At 24.3% G+C, this 17169-nt stretch overlaps 2 protein-coding genes across 3 annotated transcripts in view; one reads left to right on the top strand and one right to left on the bottom strand.

Moving 5' to 3' along the window:
- The window catches only part of LOC122507190, a 456874-nt gene that overhangs the window by 253700 nt on the left and 186005 nt on the right, over positions 1–17169 (top strand). The gene's annotated exons all lie outside the window — the stretch shown is intronic.
- On the bottom strand, positions 14–4280 carry LOC122507201. Its single transcript, XM_043619805.1, has 2 exons — positions 3683–4280; positions 14–3368 (listed from the first exon to the last, which is right to left on the bottom strand). The coding sequence occupies exons 1-2, from the start codon at positions 4065–4067 to the stop codon at positions 2650–2652; spliced, it is 1104 nt and encodes a 367-aa protein (XP_043475740.1). The 5' UTR covers positions 4068–4280; the 3' UTR covers positions 14–2649.

Raw genomic sequence — 17169 nt, 5'->3', positions numbered from 1 at the left:
AAGAGAACGCCCTTTTATTAAAACTAACTTAAATCTAAATTGCATGAATTATCTAACTAAGTGTTATCGCTCGCATTCTAATCAACGGTTTTCAAATAAGTGGCCAAACCACGCAGAAACATTAATTTTGAACTCGCGAAAAAGTCGACATCTTTCATGACGTGAGCACTATTTGCCTCACGACAAATTCGTAAGAGAGGCGAATTACCTCCAAGATTTGTGCGTGAATATTGGACCTTGAATGTCAGTCTATTTGATTGACGGTTTCTTAACCAAAGATGAGGAGTCATAAACGAGATCTGAGACAACAACTCTGGACAATCAATTTGACTATTGATAATATTATAAAGAAATTGAAGGTCCAATTTTATAAATCTACTATGGACAGTTGGGATTTTAGTAATTAAGTACAATTCAGTATAATCATGTTTAAAAAAATCAAATGGTATATTCAACTGTTTTGCGACAAATCTTAAGAATTTATGTTGTATTTTTTCTAAATTTTCTTGCTGATAAAGATATTGAGGATAATAAATGGTTGATAAGCATTCAATATGGGGTCTAACAAGAGAAAAGAATAATATTTTAAGGACTCGAAGGTTATGAAAAACTGTACCAAATCTTATTATTTGGCCAAGTGCTTTTGATGTTTTTTTAATAACCTGATCAATGTGAAAGTTATAATTTAGAGCAGGGTCCATAATTAATCCCAAATCTCGCTGCTGACTCACCCGTTCAAGTACTGTACCAGATATATTATAATAAAATTTGACAATTTTTAATTTCCTATGAAATGACATTATGGTGCACTTGGTAATATTTAAAGGCAGACGATTTTTGGTGGACCACTGGGAAACCCTATCAAGATCCTCCTGTAGTTCAAGGGCACAAAAAATTGAAACTATGACTTTAAATAATTTAAAGTCGTCAGCGTAACTTAAAAATTTACTATTCTGAACACAATTTCTTATATCGTTAATATAAATTATAAAAAGAAGGGGACCAAGATGGGAACCCTGTGGTACACCAGACGAAGAAAAAAATTCGTTAGAAAAGGTACCATTAACTCGACAAATCTGCCTTCTTTTATGAAGATAAGAAGAAAGCCACCTCAAAGTGGGATTCGAGACACCATAAGCCCTAAGTTTATACATTAATATACTGTGATCGACTTTGTCGAATGCTTTTGAAAAATCGGTATAAATTGTATCCACTTGTAGTCCTCTATCCAATGAGGTTGACAAGTACTGAGTAAAAACGCATAAATTCGTTGATGTGGAGCGTTTCCTTCTGAAACCGTGCTGCTCCTCAATCAAAACATTTTTAAATGCCGAGTAAATTTGATCATATATCAAACTTTCAAAGAGCTTAGGTATTGCACTAAGAATTGTTATCGGTCGGTAGTTTTTAATATTAGATCTATCACCACCCTTATAAATGGGTGAAATAATACCCAGTTTCCAACACTCAGGAAAATAACCTGATATAAGAGAAGAATTAAATATAATAAGAAGAGGTTTAATAATTGAGGAACAGCACGATCTCAGAAAAGAATTTGGAATGCCATCGCAACCAGCTCCCTTCGCATTATTCAGAGTTCGAATCTTTGCCTCGATTTCTCTCTTAGTTATTAAATTAAGATTTAAATCAACCTCACAATTGCAATCGAAAGAAAAATCATTCATGTCATCAGAAGTGTTATAAACAGACTTAAAATACTCTGCAAACAAATTAGAAATATTAAAATTGTCGTTAGCAGTTTGTTGGTTAAAATACATCTCATTAGGGAATGCAGAATTATTTTTATTGTTTTTATTGTTGTTTATAAAACTCCAAAATGCTTTTGGGTTACGAATTAAATTAGTCTCGGTGTCAATAATATGTTGATGATAACATTGTTCAGAAAGCATTTTACATCTTGCTCGAAGGACAGAAAAGTACTCATAATCAGCTAAATCATTTGTACGTTTAAAAGTAGCATGTGCCATTTTCTTTTGAATAACCAAATTTTTTAAATCGTTTGAAAACCATACAGGATAAGTTGATGTAAATTGGCGTATTTTTGGGATGAAATATGTAAAAGCACGTTCAATATGAGAGCAAAGTATAGAAATCATTTTATCAATAGGAACAGAAAAATTATTATTATTATTTAAATCTAATGAATTTACAGCAGAGTTTAAAGCACTTATTTCACTTTTAAATTCCTCATCCCAATTAATATCAGATAGATATTTATCAATAGAAACATAATCCGCTTTTTTAAAATTGAATTTAATAGAGCGGTCACACAACTCATATAAAGATACAGGAGAATTTATTACATAAATCAAAGGTGGATGGTAATCATCTGCTGAAAGTAACAAATCATCTGATAAATGTACATTGCTATACTCACTGTTTGACAGTATCAAATCCAAAAGTGAACCACACTTATTGTGAAAAGTATTCAACTGACGTAAATTATAAACGTTTAAATTTTCCAAAACAAGTAAGTAAATTTTATTCAGAACACCAGTGAAACCGTATTTCAATTTAGGCAAAAGATAAGAACCAAAGGAAGGAAGAGAGGTGTCACAATTTTCCCATTCAATAAATGGCATATTGAAATCCCCCAACAAATGAATATTCACATTTGGCATTTTGTCGCTAATAACATTTAAAGTTTCGAAAAAAATCATTGTAAACATTAACATTCGAGTTGGGTGGGATATAAACTGCTCCAAAAATATGCCACACTCCAAATACTTTAACTCGTATAAAAACCATTTCAATTGTACTGCAACGAGTAGGTATCAAAACACTCGGAAAATCATTGTTCACGGCAATAAGCACTCCTCCGCCACGAAGGGAAGAACTAGTTAGAGATGATCTGTCACATCGATAGATAGTAAAATTTTTAAAACCAAGTTCATTGCTATTTATACTTGAATGAAGCCATGTTTCGGTGAAAACAAAAACAACAGCTGAGTTTACAGGAATTGACTTTCTTAGTGTTAGTAGTTTAGTGCGCAGGCCTCTTACATTTTGATAATAAATTTCGAAGGAAGAAGAATGTAGAACACCATCTGACGGCCGAGTTGGATGAGTTTGAGAATCATGCGTATGCGAAATATGTTGATAAGAAGATCCTACTTTGCCGACTTTCTTATCTGTATTATATATGGTATATTGTTCCTGTAGACAATCCTGAGGTTCCCCTCTCCTGCTTCCTGACGGGTCCGCAACTCCAGTTTCAGCAATTTTAATTGTTCCAACTGTTCTTTGGTTTTGTCCATTGTTACCCACAAGTTCCGAATGTTTAGAGTCTTCAACAAATCTTTGTTTTTCAAACCCATGGAGAGGTTGTGTAAAAGAACTGTCGCCACCTGCGGATTTTCACAGTGAACTTTTAAAGGTCGAAATTTAAAAGGATCTTGAGTAGGATTTCCGATACGAGTGATTTTAATTTTAGGCAGTTTATTTGGAACAATTAATGTCGACAATAAATTCATTGTAGATGACATATCTATGGTCTCACCAGGTTTGACAACCTCGGCATTATGGGAGTCATGTTCCGGGAGTCCAAAAATAATTAAATTATTGCGCTTATTAATTCTTTTCTCAATTTCATCGAAAATTAAAGTTTTGTTTTGTATGGTGGTAGAATCGAGTAGAAAATCGAATTTTTTTTTCAACGTACCTTCTACTTTATCTAATCGGCTTGACATGACCTTGATAGTTTTTTCATTTGAAGAAACCCTTTCCACAAGACTGTCAAGTTTTTTATCAATACTCTTAACAGTATTTAAAACCACGGAATTTTCTTCTGACAGCTTAACATGAAGACCAGCTATAGCATCAGTCAGCATCTTTTGAAAGTCGTCTGTAGACATGATAGTAGGTGAACTAGGGCGCGAACCACAACACTTGTTAAAACTTCCAGAAGAGGTTTTCGACGATAATCGAGCACATGAGGGGTGATATGGGAGAGCACAACCCGAACAAGAAACCACGCCACGGACTAGGTTATTATTACAACGTACACATGTCTTCACGATAGATAAAGAATCCTGTTGTTCGGACATAATCTCAAAGTAACATAATGCACGTGGACACTTTGAGGTTAGAAAATCAAATTCATCCCTCACGTTATTCAGATTGTCCGGATATACACAAAAATTATTGTACAAACAATGGGCAAGTAGACCAACAACAAAAATCAATCAAAAATATTAAAACGTCTCACATTATCCATAAATTTTTATTAAAAACACGGAGCGATCTGTAACACGTGTTCGTGGCGCTAGTGGCGCATTTTATTTTCTAATAAATATAAAATAAAAAAATTTTCTGCAACTATTTTTTTGAAATTGACATTTTTTGAATAATTATTTCAAGTATTTATTTTCTATTATATATTTAACTGAATGATTTTTCGAATAATTGAAATATTTAAAAAATTGAATGATGAAGAAATGAATTTGAAAATTCTCAAATAAACATTGACAAAAATTATTTAAAAAAAAATTGATTTAAAGAAGAATTTTAGGTAAAATTCGAGAAAACTAATAATTAAATTGAAATTTAAAATAATTTTGAAGAAGTGACAGTGACGACATTGAGAAAATGATTTATTTGATTCAAACAAATTTTGATTTGAAGAAATATTGTAAAAACTTGAAGATTTTTTGAAAATTTTGCGAAGGCTGTGTAAATAGTTGCATCAAGTAATAATGAAAATATTTATAAACACATTTAAATAATTAATAAACCATTTTTTAAAGATAAATTACAATTTTTGTCCTTCAGATTCTTATGATTATAATAATAAATAAAATAATTATTAATTATTGTCGTAGATGTTACTGTTCCATTCAATATTTTTCAAATTAAAAAATTTTATATTTTCAAATATAAACATTAATTTTTGAATAATTTCAGATTGAAAATTTTAAAAAATCCATCTATTAACTACATAAATTAACTATTCTTGTTTATTATTTTCAAAAATGTTAATAACAATTTTTCGCATGAATTCAATTATTTAAAAAAATTTTTAATGATAAGAATTAAGTTATTTTTAAAAATTTTAATAAAACATTCTTTGGAAGAATTCAATTATTTTTATAAACAATAAAAATCATCGCAGGAATTCAATTATTTTCATAAACAATTTTAATAAAATTTCACGAAAAGTAACAATTATTTTTAAAAAAATTTTAATAAAATTCTTGTTAAGAATTAAATTATTTTTAATAATTTTAATAAAATTCTTTGGAAGAATTTGATTCTTTTTATAAATAATAATATTTTTTGCGAGAATTCAATATTATTTTCAATACAATTTTAATTAAATTTACTCGAAAGAATTCAAATATTTGAGACAAATTTTGATAATATTCTTCAAATGACTTTTAATTATTTTCAAATTTTTGGATAATTATTTTCAAAAAAGAATTTTTGTAAAATTTCCCGAAAAGATTGAATTATTTTAAAAAATTTTTAATAAAATTCTTGTTAAGAATTCAATAATTTTCAATAATTTTAATAACATTCTTTGCAAGAATTTGATTACTTTTATAAATAATAATATTTTTTGCGAGAATTCAATATTATTTATTTATTTTCAATAAAATTTTTATTAAATTTTTTTAAAAGAATTCAATTATTAAAAAAAAAATTTATAAAAATCAAATGACTATTTATTTTCAAATTTTTCGTTAAAAAGTTTGCAAGAATTTAGTAATTTTCAGTGCATTAATTTTTAAACATCAAAATATTGAAAAAGAAAATTTATTAAAAAAGTTGAGAAGCAAACAAAAACTAACAGAACAAGAACTAACTAACAGAACTAACTAACAAGAACTAACTTGAAACTGCGAACAGATTCAAACACAACAATATTAATTTATTTATTCTTTAAAATTGTGTGTGAAATTTAATTTCATTTATGCTATTTTAGAAAGAATTGTAACCAAAATTTGAAGAGATTTTTTTTGATTAGTTTAAAGACTTCTGAAGGTAGATAAGAAAAGTTTGAAGATTTATCGTTTTTATCATTTGGCAGCACTGATTTTTGGAGTGAATGAGAATATATTTTTTAGAGTCAGGAATAGGGTGAAAATTTTGTCTTGAAATCAGGAAAAGACAATCAAAAAAAGAAAAGACAATCAGGAAAAGCTATTTAGGGAAAAACAAAATAAAATTTTTGTGGCAATCCTGATATGTAGGTCTGTGAATTTTGAGGTATTTAAAATTCAGGACACTTTTATTTAGCTTAAGAGAAAGAAGAGGACGAATGTCCTGACAAGGTTTGTCAGGATATTGAACGGCTTTCAGTTATATAGGAGTTTGATCGTAACGAAGGCATGCGATCTCGTTGATACACATACACGCAAGGTTTTGTATCTATATATCCAGGGCATACATTATATATATATGCCTATATATGTAACACTTGACTAACAAAGGAAATAGAAGCACAAAGGTGTGCGTTTAGTGCGATCGAAGGTACTACCAACTACAGACACTTGAAACAATCTCATCGTCTAAGGTTCGGGTGTTTAGGTATCCGATAGGACAGGGGATACTCGCATCTTAGCGCTCGCAAAGGGTTATAGGATAATATCTTGGTTAACCGAATTTTAGAAAGTACTTTTCCTTATAATAACAGACTTCGCACTCATCTATAATGCGCTACAAAAACTATTTTTCCAAATTCTAAAATTTCATTTATCCAAAATAGAAAAATTGCTGCTTTAACGCGATTATATTATTGTTACGATTAAAAGTCTAGATCTAATTATACACAAAGAAGAAAGAAAAGCAAAATGGAAAGAGAAAAAAAAAATTAAAAGTTAGAAAGGTAAAACAAATGCGAAAATCATAATAGCAGTCAGTAGCACATTTTTCTTTCCGCGGACGTGATATTCGGGTGAATACGGTTTTTGGATAAACGACATTGCCAACCGTAGAAAAGTAAGAGAGAAAAAGCGAGAGAGAGAGAGGGGACGATACACCCTCCTCACAACCAGTAATAAATTTTCCAAAAGGAGATGCGAACGGTGAAATACAGTGGCAGAATGCGTAAATCACGGTACGATAATGCCGGATGTCAACCCAACGGCGTTTACGAGCGGCCGCTTAAATACATATACGCGTGTAGAAATGAAAGGACAACGAAATGACATAGAGTGAGCGAGAGAGGAAAATACCTATATATAGAGAGAGCGACGCAACTACTCACAGGAAATGGAATTCAAGAAAATTAAGGGTCCGCGAGACGACGATTATTACCGCAAGATTTACGAGGTAACAGTAATCGAGTTCCTAACGAGTACCTGTGCTCTCACTAATATATATATATGAAAGCAAGTAATTTACTCAATGTGTACGATCGTGTAATGCATTGCAAATCGTTTCATACCATTAAAGAGTGCGTTTGTGTTGGGGGGTGATCTCTAATTTTCCTCATGTAGAGAGTGAGAGTTAGTTCATTCAATGGAAAATTATTCGCAGAGTGTAAAAAATAAAATACTCCTTAGGGTGAAATTTTACCATCGAGGCCTATAAATTTCTTTTTCTAATTAAAACAGTTGGGGGAATATTTTTTCTCCAAATGCAGATGCTTACACTGTTAGTATAGTAACCGTTGCCAGACAACAGGAATTTTTAAACAAACTTCGCTATAGTAAATCGTCAGATTTTGTTGTCTGGTAATGATTGCTATACTAACTGTATTGCTGACAACTGTTACCCTAGCGACGGTTACTATGGCAACGGTTATTGCAGCAAACGATTCCATAGCAACGGTTACAATATGCAATAATAACCATTCTGTTGGTAAGGGAAAAATTACTATACTGAACGTTAGGTCAGTAAAGTAATTTTTCCCTTACCAACAGAATGGTTATTATTGCAATGTTTAAAGTAGCAACCGTTATCATACTTCTTTCAGTCAGCCACTAAAAGCCACTAAAAGCCACTAAAAGCTACTATTTTTATCTATTACTATTTTATTTTATTACTATTTTTGTTTTGTTTTTTTTAATTTCCACTACTTTAAATTCGATAATACTCGAAATCAAAAAACTATTCTCAAAAATTATAATCAAATTCTTTAAAGTTTAAAGCGATTCAATTATTTTCAAAAAATATTCGAAATTCAATTATTTTCAATATCTATCATTTTCATCAAATTTCGCAAAAGAATTCACATATTTAAAAAAAAAAAAATTGATAAAATTCATCTAAAATTAAATTATTTTCATAAATAATAAAATTTCAAGGAATTCAATCAATTTATAATAACAGTTTGAAAAAGATTTCGAAAACATCAATTATTCATCAACATTTTCATACAATTGTATAAAATTATTCATTTATAAATTTCACAATAAATCAATTAGGTACTTTCACTAATAATAACATTTCGCATTGAAATTCAATTTTTTTTAAAAAAATTTTTTGATAGAATTCTAAGCAAAAATTCAAATTTTTCCATAAATAATAAAACTCATCGAAGAATTTAAATTATTTTGAATACTATTTTAAATTAATTAATCGAAAAATTCAATTATTTTCACAAATAGAGTTTTCGACAAGAATTCAATTATTTAAAATAAATTTTTCATATTTCATAAATATTTGGAATATTTCGAAAAAATTAATTATTTAAAACAATGTTTTTATAAATTATCTTGTAAAGAATTCAATTATTTTCAAAAATAACAAAGTTTTTCGCACAGATATTCAATTCTTTTTAAATATTTTAATAAAATTTTTTGCAATAATCCAATTATTTTCATAAATAATAAAAATCTTCTCAGGAAATCAATTATTTATGAAAATTTTAATAAAATTCTTTCTAGGTATTTAATTATTTTCACAAATAATAAAATTCATCGCAGGATTGCAAATTATTTTTAATACAATTTTACAGAAATTGCTCAAAAGATGTAATTTAATTATTTTAAAAAATTGATAAAATTCATCCAAAATTACATTATTTTTATAAATAATAAAATTTTCACAGGACTTCAATTAATTTAGAATAGAATTTTCAAAATAATTTCTTAAAAATCAATTATTTAACAAAATTTTTATACAATTCTTCGCAATAATTTAATTTCTTTTACTAATAAATAACATTTTTCGTGGAAATTTAATTATTTAAAAAAGTTTTTGATAAAATTCGAAGCAAGAATTCAATTATTTTTATTAATAATAAAATCATCGAAGAATTTCAATTATTTTTACTACTATTTTAAATTAATTAATCGAAAAATTCAATTATTTTTACAAATAAAAAAATGCTTATAAAATTCTTATGAAGAATTCAATTATTTTCAAAAATAACAAAGTTTTACACAGAAATTCAATTCTTTTTAAATATTTCAATAAAATTTTCGCAATAATTCAATTATTTTTATAAATAATAAAATTCTTAGCAACTATTCAATTATTTTCATAAATAATAAAATTCATCGCAGGATTTCAATTATTCTTAATACAATTTTTCAGAAATTGCTCAAAAAAATGTAATTATTCTTAAAAATTTAATTTCAATTCCTCGAAAAAATGAATTATTTAAAAAAAATATTTTTTTTTAATTCTTTGGAAGAATTTAATTATTTTCAAAAATATTAGAATTTTTCACAGGAATTCAATTATTTTCAAATATTTTAATAAAATATTTCAAAAGAAATTAATTATTTTAAATACAATTTTAATTAAATTTTTTGTGAAATAATTCAATTATTTTTTTTAGATTTTAATAAAGTTCTTTCCAAAAATTCAATTCTTTATTTTTCAAAAGAATTGAATTGAATTGAAATTGAATTTATGACGATAGATAACAAAATTATTCCCGAAAATTCAATTATTTTGAGGCATTTTAATAAAATTCTTTGCAAAATTCAATTATTTTCATAAATAATAAAATTCATCGCAGGATTTCAATTATTTTTAATACAATTTTTCAGGAATTGCTCATAAAAATTTAATTATTCTTAAAAATTTAATTTCAATTCCTCGAAAAAAGCAATTATTTGAAAAATTGTAATTAAAATTTTTTTGAAAGTAAAAATTGAATTCCCGAAAATAATTTAAAAAATTGAAACGATTAAAAATTGTTTGAATATTATAAATATTATAAAATACTAAATAAAATAATAAATATTATAAATAAATAAATAAAAATTTTGTCAAATTCTCTCTAAATTTGAACCAGTAAAAATGATTACTAATTTGAACTAGTGACTAACCTTTTTGCTTTTGAATTAGTAAATTTTACTAATAAATTGTAATTTCTACTAATTTATTAGTCGAATTTACTAATTCATATTTACAGAGTTCGTTGAAATAAATTTTATATTTAAAAGAATTTAATTTTATTACCTACTTTTAAAAATTGTTTTGAAATATAATTACATTTTTAAGAATTCTATTTCAAAAAAGTACATTTTTTAAAAAAAATAATAAATTTTTATTGAATTTCAAAAGGAAAGTTTTTTTTAATTTACTGGTTATTATTATAATTATTGTTACAATTATTATTATTACAATTTTTAACGAAACGCCATTGTCCCATTTATTGCTGAAATAAATACCTAATAATAATAATTGTTGTTATTATTATAATATAATAATAATAATAATAATTATTATTATTATTAAAAAAGAAATATTTAAACGCAGTAATTATTATCAGCGTTTTGCACTGAGGCGTGTAATAAGCTACTTATATGTAAAATTTTGCAAAATAAGTATAAAATTGAAAAAAAGTGGATATAAATTTACCATCACTGGAATACATAAATTATAACTACACGTGTGTAAAATACTTGAAAATTATTTAATCATTCACAACGAAAATCGAACTTCATAACAAGTTGATTAATTATTAAAATTCATTAATAAGCTTACAACGAATATTAAAATATTCCGAAATTTTGTAAACTCCCTCTCTCTCTCTCTCATTCTCTTTTGCAAAGTCCTATTTATTCACAAAATTGTGTACTCAATCAAAATTTCATTAGTCGTTTTAAATAATAAAATGCAACAAAATTATTATTCTTTTTTTGTTTTTAATAACGAAGTTTGAAATATCGATTTGAACTTTGAAATTGGATAATTTTTATCTGAAGCAAAACTATTTATTTTTGAAAAATTGAATAATAATTGCGAATTTTTCTTTTTCTTTTACTTTCGAAACAAATATTTGATAAATATTAAGTAGTAATTACTAATTACTAATTACTAATTACTAATTACTAATTACTAATTACAAATAATATTATTATTTAATTAAATATTCTCAGTGATATTTTAATCGTTTTCGCGAATGATTTTCTTTAGTAAAAATTACTTATTATTAATTCAATTTTAAGGTATTTGAAAATAAATGAATAAAATTAATAATAATAAAAATAATAATAAAAATAGTAATAATATTAATAATAATAATAATAATAATAATAAATAAATAAATAATAATAATAATAATTCTGCTTGTTATAAGTAATTATTATTGTTTATAATACAAATTATATTACATAACAAATTAAAAATAAATATTATAACATAATAAATTATTCTATAAATAATAAATAATAATAATAAAATAAATAAATTTTTAAATATTTTGTGTCTGAAAAAAAGTGACTAATGAATGATAAATTATATACACTATTTCGTTTTTATATTATATAATATATAGTATTGGATGCACATTTTTCCATTAAATTTCTGACATCCATTTTTCTTCATATGCAATTCAACGGATTTCTCTTCTGCGCACAGTGTAAGAGTGGAAGTATTATAAAAAAAAACAAAAAAACAAAAAAAAATAAATGAAAGTGTGGAAAAAGAGAAAAAAAATTAAGGACAACGGCGCACTAACTCGAAGGGTAATAAATAATCAGATTAATGAAAAATATTTCTCGGTGAAGTGTGAGAGGGGGAGGAAAAAAAAAGACGTCTAATGTTTGTGGGAGGATTTTCCTAGGTGTGCAGGTGTTTCGTTTGCGCTTGGCCTAACCACGCGGGTTTTTCGAATCGTCTGAAAGCGCTACGGTTATTTATTATCCGTTCAGATTCGCTTTTTTTTCTCTCTCTCCTTTACTTTTTTTTCCATACGAGAAAATTGAGTCTACGCGAAATCGTATCGTATATGGACTTTTGTATTGTTGTATTGGAAAAATTCTCTAAATTGCTCAACAAAACAAAAATCCGAATTGTGAACCAAATATTTACTCACGAGTGGAGGGAAAAAAAATTCACTCTTAGAAATATATTTCCGAATAAAAATGTATATAAATAAATATTTTTTTCTTTTCTCTCTCTCTTTCTCTTTTTTTTGTAAATGAGGAAATTTTTTTCCCTTGGCTTTATAATGACAATGTTTTAAAACTGAAATTTTTTTCCACTTTTATATTTATATAGAGATTTTTGAAATTAAAAAATAGTTGGTATTTATTTGAAATTGTTTTTGTTTCAGGTATGTAGAAATATGTCAGAATTCCATCGCTGAGTACATGTGAGTTTTTAAAATTTTTTAAATATTTTTTGCAATATATTGTGTAATATTTTATCAAGTTGCAGAATTGTATAAACGACTATGTATAAAAATGAAGGAACTTATTTTTATTTTTTCTAATATAGTCTCGTATATCAGGCATTTTGACGATTGAAAATTATTTTATCGAAATATTTTTCGGTACATATATTAAATGAAATTTTTTATTATTATTAACGATTATTATTCAAATAATTGTTATGAATCGGCTGTTACACGATGTAAATATTAATTTCCCAACAAAATAATTTTTATTTAAGGAAAATTAAATTTTATTCGAAACAATAATTTTTGTATTTTAACGAATAAAATGATGTCAATTGACTCAAATCAAAAATTATTTTGTAAAATTATTTGATGAGAATAAAAATTATTTACTACCAATAATTTTTGTATTTCAACAATAAAAAGATTTTAATTAACTCGAAACAAAAATTATTTATTGCAAGTAAAATTAGAATTTAATAAGAATAAAAATGATTTAAAAAAAAAATTTTATTCTGCCAATAATTTTTGTATTTTAAGAATAAAAAAAAATTGTAATTAACTTAAAAAAAATTATTTAATGCATATAAAAATTATTCAATGAAATTAAAAATTATTCGATGAAAATGAAAATTATAAAAAAAAATATTTATTTGATGCTGACAAATATTTATTCCAAATAGATAAAAATTTAATTAAAATTTTGTTTTTATCAAATAATTACTTGCTACAAATAATATTTATTCGATGCAAAAAAATATTTTCTCGAAATAGATAAAAAGTATTCGATAAAATTTTATTTTCATCAACTAATTATTTGATGCAAAAAAAAATATTTTTTTTTTTAAATTGTCAAATGAATTTAATTTAATTCAATATTTAAATAAAAAAAAAATTTGAATTCTTGAATGAGGTAAAAAATATTTTTCTCTAAATTCCTAAATGAGTGGAAAAAAATTTTTTCTTTAAATTCTTGAATGTGTTGAAAAATATTTTCCTCTAAATTATTAAAGGAGTCAAAAAAAAAAAAAATTTATATTAAATTCTGGAATATTTTTTCCTAAATTGTTGAAAGAGTTAAAAAAATTTGAGAAATTGTCAGAAGATTAGATGTGTATTTTTTAATGAGTTTAATATATAAGTTATAGTGGTTAACATTGAAGGGAAATCTTTTGTCGGGCATGTACTTAACAAAGTTTCGATAAAAGAGAAAAATGGGGTACGTTAAAAGGCTTTTAGAGGCTTTTAAAAAGCTTCAAAACCCCCATGTGTTACGCGATACTCATATACATATACTTTTATCGTTAAGTCCTAATTCCCATGGGCCGATTTTGTCATTTAAGAAATATTGCCAAAACGCCCTTTTTTCAAATTAATTTCTCCTCAGGCAGTGAAAAAGAAATTTATTCACCGCAGATTAGTTGACTATTATTTAATAAATATTTATGTGGCGAAATTTTTTTTTTTTTTGCATTTTAAATAAATATATATGTATTTTTGTAGAGAGTAATTTTGGTTTTCATCGAATATTTTTTTGTTTTTATGAGATAATTTTTTCTTTAATGAAATAATTTTTTGTTTTCATCAAATAATTTTTATTTTCATCAAATAATTTTTTCTTACATCAAATATTTTTTGTTTCTGTCAAATAATTTTTGTTCAGGTGAAAAATAATTTTTATTTGCATTAAATAAATATTTGTTTGTAGCAAATAATTTTTTTTGGCATCTAATAATTTTTATCAATAGCAAGTAAATATTTTTCTCTTTCAAATAAAAATTGTTTTCCAAATAAAAATAAATTAGAGGGAAAATAATTATAATTTTTAAAGAAAAAATTTGAAATTTTCATAATCCCTCCCCAACTCCCAGGGAAAAATGAAGTTTATATATAGGTTAAGGTAAAACGAGTTGTCGTCTAAATCGTTTTAAATATTTAACAATTTGAAAGTACCTTCTATATAACTGCAATTAAATATTGAAGCCGCGTAAGAACAAAATTTCACCGCCGCGGTATATTCTGTGTGTGTATTTATAATATATATATATAGACATCATCATGTGAAGTTAAAATACTGTTATATGCGAGAAAAAGGTTGAAAAAAAATTAAAGTTTAAAATTTTTTTTTTTTTTTATTTCAAAAACGAGGGCAACACATCATCGAATAAAGTCATGTTCAAAGTTAAAAAATAGTTGGGGAAAAAAAAATTTATCCTTCAGAAAATGCTCTTTGAGGGAATTTAAAAAATTTATGTTTCGAAACTTTTTCTCATTCTTGATAATTTATGATTTTAATAAAAAAAAATATATGTGTGTGAGTGGTACGTAAGGAAGTGGAATATTGTAGTCTTTAAATGTGAATTTGTCACTTTTGATTAATTTAATGGCGCTTAATTCATTTAGAAAAATTAGTTTCTAAAATTAGTATATCCACTAATTTTTCGGACTCAAAAAAATGATAATTTATTATAGTCATTGAAAAATTATTAATAGAATTCACTTCCGGTTAACAAAAAAATTTGTCGGTTAGTTTACAATTTTATTTTATTATTTAATTATATAATTTATTTAGTAGTTAAGTACTAAATATTTTAATTTAGTAATATACTTTATAATAATCGTAAGTTTCCTTTTCGTTAGCAAATTCTCTGCATTCATTTGATTTGAAAATTAATTTTTGTGGGTTATTGTCATTTTTTTTAATGCCCAAGGAAAAACCCAAAAAAAACTCGTTTTATTCACTTCACAAAATTAACAAAAATTCCATTCCATATTTTTTATTTTCCTAACTTTCATATAAAATATTGACTTTTTTCTTATCCTGCTAATAAATTGAATTCCTGCTACGAATTTTATTATTCATGAAAGAATTTAAAATATATATAAAAAATAATTTATTTTAGCGAAGAATTTTATAAAAAATTTTAAATAATTCATTTCTTTCGAATAATTTTATGCAAATTCTAATTTAAATAATTGAATTGATAAAAAATTTTATTATTCAAGAAAAGAATTGAATTTTTACGAAAATTTTTACAAATCAGTTTTTAAATAATTGAATTCTGTTTGAAAATTTTATGAAAATAGTAGATATTAAAAATCATTGAATTGCGAAAAGTTCTTAAAGATAATTAAATTTTACAAAAAATTCTATTAAAAAATTTGTCAATAATTGAATGTCTGTAGGAAATTTTATTAAATTTTTTTGAAAATAATTGAATTCCTAAAATGCATTTTATTATTTATGAAAATAATTGAATTCTTGCGAACGATTTATTAGAATTTTTTAAAATAATGTAATTTTCAAGAAGAAATTTATTACTTTTAAAAATAATTGAATTATTGTGATGAATATTGTTATTTATGAAAATAATTGAATTTTGTAAAAATTTTATTAAAATACCTCAAAGTAATTGAATTTTCGGGAGTAATTTTCTTATTTATCTTTAATAATTAAATTCTTTTGAAAAATTATTTATATAAATAATTGAATTCTTAGAAAAAATTTAATTAAAATTTAAAGAAATAATTGAATTATTTCAAAAAAATTTAATTAAAATTGTATTTAAAGCAATTAATTTCTTTCGAACAATTTTAATAAATTTTTGAAAATAATTATTCAATCCTTCCAAAAAATATTAAAAAAACATTTTTTAAATAATTGATTTTTTCGAGGAATTGAAATTAAGTTTTTAATTAATAATTACATTTTTTGAGCAATTCCTGTAAAATTGTATTAAAAATAATTTAAATCCTGCGATGAATTTTATTATTTATGAAAATAATTGAATAGTTGCTAGGAATTTTATTACAATTCTCAAAAATAATTGAACTACAGAGAAGAATTTTATTATTTTTTAAAATAATTGAATTATTGCGGAAAAGTTCATTGAAATGTTTAAAAAGAATTTAATTTCCGTGAAAAATTTTATTATTTTTGAAAGTAATTGAATTCTTCATCAAAATTTTATGAACATTGTTTTAAATAATTAATTTTTTCGAAATATAATAAATATTATGAAAATTTTATTAGTTTAAATAATTGAATTCTTGTGGAAAACTTTATTTGTGAAAATAACTGAATTTTTCGATTATTAATTTAAAATAGTAATAAAAATAATTGAAATTATTCGATGAGTTTTATTATTTATGAAAATAATTAAATTCATGCTTGGAATTTAATCAAAAATTTTTTTAAAAAATTGAATTTTCATGAAAAATTTTATTATTAGTTAAAGTAATTGAATTATTGTGAAAAATAAATTGCATAAAATTTTGTTAAATAATTGATTTTTTCGAAATTTTTTTTGAAAATTAGCGAATTAAAAGTAGTGGAAATTCTCTAAAAAAAACATTATTTATATTATTTGTTCAGAAAGTTGAATGTATAATAATTTTTTTACCTTCTCTATTCTTCAGAATATCAGAATAATTAAAATTTTCGTAATGAAGATTATTTTTAATTCAGGTATCAAATACCAATTTTTGCGAAATTCAATTTTCTTCGTACAAGAAAGTTTAATTATTTTCAATTTTGAAAATCTGATGTCAAATTTGAAATTAGTATCAAAATTTGTTAAAGTTTTTGTATATACATTAAAGTTTAAAAATATAATAACTATAAT

Source organism: Leptopilina heterotoma, unplaced genomic scaffold (genome assembly GCF_015476425.1).
Source record: "Leptopilina heterotoma isolate Lh14 unplaced genomic scaffold, ASM1547642v1 Lhet_45, whole genome shotgun sequence".
In the NCBI taxonomy this organism is placed as follows: Eukaryota; Metazoa; Arthropoda; class Insecta; order Hymenoptera; family Figitidae; genus Leptopilina; species Leptopilina heterotoma.
The sequence above is the reverse complement of the archived record's forward strand: the minus strand, read 5'-3'. Positions and strand labels throughout refer to the sequence as shown.